At 40.6% G+C, this 7,500-nt stretch overlaps 1 protein-coding gene across 1 annotated transcript in view; it reads left to right on the forward strand.

Moving 5' to 3' along the window:
* The window catches only part of LOC137979626 (dipeptidyl aminopeptidase BI-like), a 31,929-nt gene that overhangs the window by 23,926 nt on the left and 503 nt on the right, over positions 1-7,500 (forward strand). Inside the window, exons 15-22 of the mRNA XM_068826939.1 lie at positions 122-206; positions 1,690-1,780; positions 4,059-4,128; positions 4,776-4,922; positions 5,372-5,457; positions 6,251-6,314; positions 6,658-6,852; positions 7,304-7,500. The exon at positions 7,304-7,500 is cut by the window's right edge and continues 503 nt beyond it. Coding sequence (XP_068683040.1) covers positions 122-206; positions 1,690-1,780; positions 4,059-4,128; positions 4,776-4,922; positions 5,372-5,457; positions 6,251-6,314; positions 6,658-6,852; positions 7,304-7,357 — 792 coding nt within the window. The 3' untranslated portion in view covers positions 7,358-7,500. The remainder of the gene's footprint in view (positions 1-121; positions 207-1,689; positions 1,781-4,058; positions 4,129-4,775; positions 4,923-5,371; positions 5,458-6,250; positions 6,315-6,657; positions 6,853-7,303) is intronic.

A 7,500-nucleotide genomic window follows, 5' to 3' on the forward strand; every position in this document is an offset into this window, starting at 1 on the left:
TAGGAGATGAAGCACTGAGTCACCTGTGACAAATCACTAAAGCAAAGCAATCCTGGATTTCTTTCAGGCCTGCTGGGCAGGAAACGTCTCTAAAAACGCTAATGTTATGTTTTTCCATCAGGATGGAACTTTGATTCCAATCACGTTATTTCATCACAAAGATCTGAAGAGGAATGGAACGAACCCCATGCTATTGCATGTTTACGGTAAATTTTATTTGATTTTCTAGGAATGATCTACCTTATATTTCCAGCGTGTTTGATCTTAGAAGGTTTCAAAAACAAGTTTTTGTCACCGTTGCAAGAAAGGGATTCTTTATTTTAGAAGTTAGATCCGAATTCTTTTGTTCACTCGAAAAGTACCAGCAGTTGAATTCCTTCTCTGTGAACGATTTATTTGATCAAATTTAACGAATTTATCAAGGGATGAGACAAAAAAAGAATGTATTCTCAGGGTGTAAAATTAGGGACCTTATGATTTACGAGGTGGACGTGAATGAGAACGTCACCTCAAAATATAACTTTGCACGATAGTAAAGGCCTGGCCAAACGCTCGCAACATTTCAACGCAGCATCTTCCAACATTGTTGCATCATGTTGCAACATGTGTTGAACGGAGTGGCCAAACGCTCGCAACATTTTCATCATTTTCTACGCAACATGTCAATGTTCATTTGCCCCAGACCCCTGACGCGCATTAAGTGGACCTAACGCGCATGCCCTGGTGCAACAATGTTGCGTGAACGTTAAGCGTGAACGTGTCCAAAATGTTGCACGAAAAATTTGACCGTTTTCAGATTTGATCCAACATCATCCAACATATTGCAACATATCGCCACAGGGTGGCCAAATTTGATGACTTCGAAAGAAAGAAAGAAAGAAAGAGCGAAACACAATGAAAGGGAGAGATACCAGCGGTTATCCCTTTCGAGGGTATCCGCCCAAATCTCATTAGGGAGCTTAAGCAACGACAACGGCGACGGCAACGAGAACGTCATCTCAAAATATAAATTTGCGTTATTTTAATCGCTTCGTGACTATTTCAACTTTTTTAATATGACAAGGGTGTGGTAATTCCTCAAAGATGACACCAGTCGGAACGGCACTCCATTTTAGGAGAGAAAATGAAAATTTATCCTCAAGTGCTGACGTGCTTCATAAAACCAAAAACTTGGCTATTTCACGTTGTTGTTTTGCTGACGACGGCAACGAAATGGACAAAAGTGAAAAACGCACGTGCAGGGCGTGCAAAGCTATTGTTTTTACCCTCTAAATATGCAAATTTGTGACGTTCTCGTTGCCGTCGCCGTTGTCGTTGCTTAAGCTCCCTATTGCAGGGACAACGGCGACGGCAATTTTGCATCAATTTGCGTCACAATTTGCATATTTAGTAGGAAAAAACAATAGCTTTGCACGCCCTGCACGTGCGTTTTTCACTTTTGTCCATTTCTTTGCCGTCGTCAGCAAAACAACAACTTGAAATAGCCATATTTGAGGTTTTATGAAATTAAGTGCCGTTCTGACGAGTATCATTTTTGAGGAACAACCACACCCTTGTCATATTAAAAAGGTTGAAATAGTCACGAAGTAAATAAAAAAACGCGAATTTATAATTAATATAATTATAATTTATAATTAAAATGATCATTATTAATTATTAATCATTAATTGTTTGCATTATTATTTACAGGCTCCTATGGTATAAACGTGAACATGGCGTTTGAAGTCGAAAGGCTGAGCCTCTTGAAGCGGGGATGGTGTTTGGCTTTCTGCCATGTCAGGTGATTAAAGCATAGAACCCAAGAGATAGCTCAGTTTGATGAGCACTTTCTTGCAGGAGGCTTCAAGTTTAAGCCTCTGCTGAACCAACTCAAAGAATCTTCAAATTAGTGACCAGACAACACTTCCTTTTTTCATCACATTTGCAAAAGGTTAGGCCTTAAGGCTCCGCACAAGTATGTTTGAAGGCTAGATAGTCTAAATCATTTGTGAATGTCTTTACAGAGGCAGCGCTCTCTCTTTTGTTATTTAAAGACCCCAAGTGTTGGTCCGGCCGAGGTTCGAACCCTCACCTTCCGCATGGAGATCCAGTGTTTGTAAGCCAACCTTATAGAACCTCCACGCTGGTCGCAAGAGAAAACTATAATAAACTCAAAAGAAAAACTTCGTCGACAGTAGCATCAAATATTGGCTTTCAGGCGGTTTGCCATGCCCATCAAAAGCTGAAAGGCATGTAAACATATAACCCTCGGCACAAAGGTCTATGGCACAAAAGTGCAGTGGTTTTTGTACCATTAAATTTGCATGACAGCGGTTTTCTTCAATCTCGTTCCCAGAGCCTCCGTTACCCTTGTCCAGCGTAACGGACGTGGGAGGCTTTGAAATAATCCAAAACCAGAATCAGGAAACTATGGTTCCGGTTGAATAACTGCATGTGCGTGAGGGGAGGCGGTTAGAAATCACCAAAAACGTCTGGCCCCAGTTGTTCACACGATGGAACGGATGGATAGCGCTATATCCGCCGGATAAATCACTATCCAGTGGATAAGTCATAGCGAAACCAATTGTGCTTTCCAATGGATAGTGATTTATCCCGTGGATAGCGTTATCCACCTTTTGAACAACTGGAGCCTGGAGTTCACCTTGCCATGAAAGCGCTTACTTTTCACTCGCGAGACAGTACACATAAAAATAAACACATCTCCCAATACACTTGAAACGTTTGAACTGCGGAGAATAAAAAACAACGAGAGACATTTTTCAATCAAAACAGATTTCAGTATCTGGTGTCACGCAAGTGACAATTCGGAAATTCAAAATGGAACTGGTAAGTTGTAAAAAGAATTATTTCTGAATCATCTTCAAACTCGCACAGATAAAAATTCAGAAGAAATCACAAATTTGTGTTTAGTATTTGAAAATCACAGGAAATGAAACCGTTTTTCAACAGCCAATCAAATATGGCCTTTTTTTGGTTTTGACCAGAGTCTCTCTTTCCCGACCGCTGGTCAAGGGAACGATGACTCTGGGAACGACATTGTGATTTTCTTTGTCACGTGGGTGATGTGCACATGCGCAAGGAAGATCGCATAAACGGCCATAGTTTAGAATACGGTGAAAGGGAATCCGTGCTGGACTGTAATATTCCCTTTTACTGTGTGTGTTTAAGTGTTCATTGTGGTGTGTGAAATTACGTCTGCCTGTGAACATTCGAGTAAAGATTTCTGAAAATCTTTAGGAGTAGAAGTCTTTTTGCATGGTTGTGTACTATGAGCTAAGCTATAGCGGTTTACGGTTTTGATGCTTTTTTCGTCAAAAGTGTGAGTAATAGTGGGGAGAGTACGTTTCTTAGTAAACAGCAAAATTAAACAAACCGAGAAAATCAAGTTGTTTTCGGTGGAAAGACGGCGTAGTTTTCGTTTTATGGTAACCAGTTTTGGAAGATGCCAGCAAACCTCCTGAACCATTTTGTTGGAGAAGAACATTCCCCATTAGATACAGTAGAACCCCGGTACATGTATCTAGAACTTGGATAACTCGAAATCCCCCGCTAACTCGAAGTGACTCTCAATTCCCTTGGATTTGACCCAACTTTTCAGTCGTCTTTACTCGGTTAACTCGAACTCGGATAACTCAAAACCCCGCTAACTCGAGCTAAATTTCGTTTCCCTTGATCAAAATTTACCCCAATAACTCGAATTTCTGGTTCTTATAACTCGCCACGGATGCCCATTGAGATATCCCGTTCGCTTTTCTTATCGTGTGTCTAATTCTAACATTGGAGCAAAGACTGGAGTATTTTGATTTTAATTAGTGCAACGAAGAGATCACGTATTTGACAGTTATTTACCGATCGTAATTTTAGTTTGTACTGTATTGTATACCGAATTGGTGAAAATCAATAAACTATTACTTATTAACCTGGAAAATTGAATATTTTAATCGACCCCGATAACTCGAAACCCCGTTAACTCGAACAGTTTTTCGCTTGTTCTGCGAAGAGTGAGTTATTTATTATCCACGTGGTTTTCAAGTGAACTCGTTTTCTTAATTTCCCAGAGGTGGCGGTGAACTTGGTCGCGAATGGTACTTACAAGGAAAACTGCAAAACAAACACAAAGGATTTGAAGTTTGTAATCAATACGTTGGGTGATAACTACATTATTACCGACTTTTTCTTGTTACTTTCCTCGAGGGCTGTAGAAAGGGGCATTGAGATGCTTAAGAAACCGCAGCGTCTTTACTCTTGATTATTCCATTCGGTTTTCAACGTTAAAATGTGTGGTAGTGCTCCAAAAGGGAAAACTACCAACTGTGCTATCAAGCCAGATGGGAGCTGGCCAATTGCAAGTTCAAGTTAAATCCCCTTTTATAAAATAATTAGGATAGTACGCGCACTCTCATTGGTCAATAGCTGTGTTTAGAGGAGAGGATGTGAACACAGCTGTGACATCATTTGCTCATCTGTATGTTTGTTGGATGTCTTGAATCCCGAAGTATAACTGGAGACGCTGGAATTGTAGAACTGCCGCCAAAAAAAAAAAAGCAAAATAGCGATGAAGGAAGCATAATGATTGCACATGAATGAGTCGATCAACAAATAATAAGTCAAATTTCTCTGAGTTACATAAGTCTACTGCCAAACTTCCTGTTGGTATCTTGTAGATCTGATTGATTTCTGAAAAGGGAAGATGAAAATGGCATGGCAAGAAGCCACATGCACATTGCGTTGCAGTTCAGTATTGATTTATGCCTTTTACGCTTGGTTCTGTCCAGGATTTTGAAGCTTGTACACAAGCTCTCCATCGCCTGGGATATTCTTGTCCCCAGTTTACTGCTGCTAGTGGCACAAGCGCTGGTGGACTGATTGTTGGTGCAGTATGTAATAGATCGCCTGGACTCTTCAAGGCAGTTATTCTCAAGGTACCGGGAGGCTTTTGCATGCTATTTTAGATTTAGAGGTGCGATTAAAAAAAAAAAAACATATTCTGAAGCGAGTAGCTTGTCCGTTGACTAGGAGTGAAATTGTTTGGCTTAACTGAGGAAAGTGATCCATAAACTCATTGTTGGGAGTTTAAAAAAATGAGGCTACTTTCTTCATGGTGGCTGCAATCTGAAACGATGAGGATCTCAAGTCGCCCAGCAAGCTGTTGTATTTATGATTCAATTTCGTGATACTGGCATCATCACAACTCGAAGACTTCGTGTTTGAATGCCACACTGCCTTCTTCTGTCTTTGAATGACCGTAACCAGATCGCTGCGATCACCGGGAGATGTTTGCAATGCAACCATTGGCCCAAGTGTCACTCGACGTATTGACAGCTGCATTGAATATGTGTGTCATTGTTTAGCAGTTTTGTTCCTTCTGCAGGTTCCATTTTTAGACATTTTGACATCCATGTTAGACCCATCTCTCCCGCTTACTGTTCAGGAATACGAGGAGTGGGGCGAGCCTGAGTAAGGGTTGCATTTGACGATGTGTTTCTTAATTAATTAAACAGTGTTTTTTGTGCTCATCTGTCCATTTGTCGCAGTTAGAAATTTCGTTGAAATGCATAGTACACGGTTTGTTTTCGTTATCAACAACTTCTTCAACTCCAGCAACATTTATTTGCCTTGGGAAAGACTTTTATAAGAATTGGTGACCCTCAAAGTGTCAAAAATACCAATCGAGTCGGGTAAGACAATAATTCCACGTAAAAAGTTAGAGTATAGGTACCTATTTACCGTCTCAACATCGCTTGATTTTATTACCATTAAATAAAACTGGGATGTTTCAGAAGCCTTTGGGACGATTTGCTCTCTCATATTGCTTTTTCACAGTCTTTTCTTCACTGTTGTGAGACGCCTGAAAGTGATTTTGCCTCGTTTAATTTGAAGTGAAAAAGCGGTCTCCCCTGCCATATTGCTTGCTTCGTCAATGCGGCCTCACTGAAAATAACGTCTTTCAAGGTATTTGATGGTTAAGGCACTGATGTTGCCCTGCACCTAATTGTATTCGGTGTTACGTTGTCCCAGTGTATTCAGAACCAGAACAACGCTCTCTTAAAGTATTGAGAAAACTTTAACCGTTGCATGCTCAGTGACTTTGAGTAAAAGCGAGGCTAGAGTTGGTCTTGTTTGATGCAAACCTCTTCGCTTTTCTTATGCAAATATAAGCCATAGTAGCATTACAACCGTATCAATTACATGAGGTAAACACTGATCAACCTCAGTCACTCACAAGTATTAAATGGACTATTGCTTTCAGGTCAAATGAAAGTGATTTTCGTTACATCAGGTCGTACTGTCCGTACCAGAATATCAGAGACCAGGTTTGTAGTGTTTAGGTTTACATGTTTTTGCTTGTGTAAACGGAAAGTAATCTCCTTTAAAAGCAGTATTCGTATAAAAAGTTTGGCAATAAAAAGAGCTGCGAATTGCTACACCCATGCACTTGTGTTATATTTTGATATGTAAGTACTTGGAATTATTGTTTCTTCTCTTATAAGCACGGCAACCTTGTATGCGGGTGTAATACGTATCGTCTAAGGCGCCCTATACTTAAAGAGAATTGGAACGTGAGCTCATTCCTGCCTTTTTGGCTTAGAACTGGTTAGGTAGCGAGCAAAATACGAAAAAAGTTACGAATGGAATTTTCTGTATTTGCGTCTACAGCCATACCCTTCTGTTATGGTTGGTGCGTCAATGAATGATGACCGTGTACCGTACTGGCTGCCTCTGAAATGGGTGGCTCGTCTTCGCGACCAGTTGTCAGCCCTGGAGGAGTCTGAAAAGCCGCTTGTTGTATGTAATGTTGACTACTATGCCGGACACTTTGGGTCAGAAAACACTCAGCGGCGGTTTGAACAGGTATTGAAACGAATAAATTAATGACGTTTAAAACGAATGATGGGGAAAAAAAAGGAACAAACGAAGAGAGAAGCTAGTGACATAGTCACTGACTCGAACGGTTTGTCAAGCTCTCTACTCTACGTATGAAACGAGTTGGCATATTGATTAGAGAGCTGACTTTCTATCAGTGTATCCTCAGCCACGGACTCAGCATTTCACTGACTCGAACGGTTTTTCAAGCTCTCTACTCTGCTCTGTGAGGTTTCCTGAATCAAAGTAGGAAACCAAAATAGGCACCACACTGAGTCTTGGAATCCACAGAACACACTGATCGATTTTTCTCGTAAACCGTTATAAGTCGAGCAAATAATTTTGGTTCCTATGTGGTTCCCAATTTGGTCTCAATTAGCTTTTTTTTTTCTTTTACTAACCTTTTACTGAAAATAAATGATGCACTGTTTGTGTTTAGGCAGCAAAAGAATATGCATTCCTCCATAAGGCGATGGGACTTCCCTTGGAGTAAAACTGGCATCTCGTCTTGGACCAGGAGTGCGAAAACAACGGCGTCAAGACAGATAGCGTTGCAGCTTTGAAAGATGACAACAGAAAGTGCAATTGGCGGACGGAGAATCTTTGGTCTTCTAAAGTCGCTGTTAAGTCACCTGG

Source organism: Montipora foliosa, chromosome 12, assembly GCF_036669935.1.
Source record: "Montipora foliosa isolate CH-2021 chromosome 12, ASM3666993v2, whole genome shotgun sequence".
NCBI lineage: Eukaryota > Metazoa > Cnidaria > Anthozoa > Scleractinia > Acroporidae > Montipora > Montipora foliosa.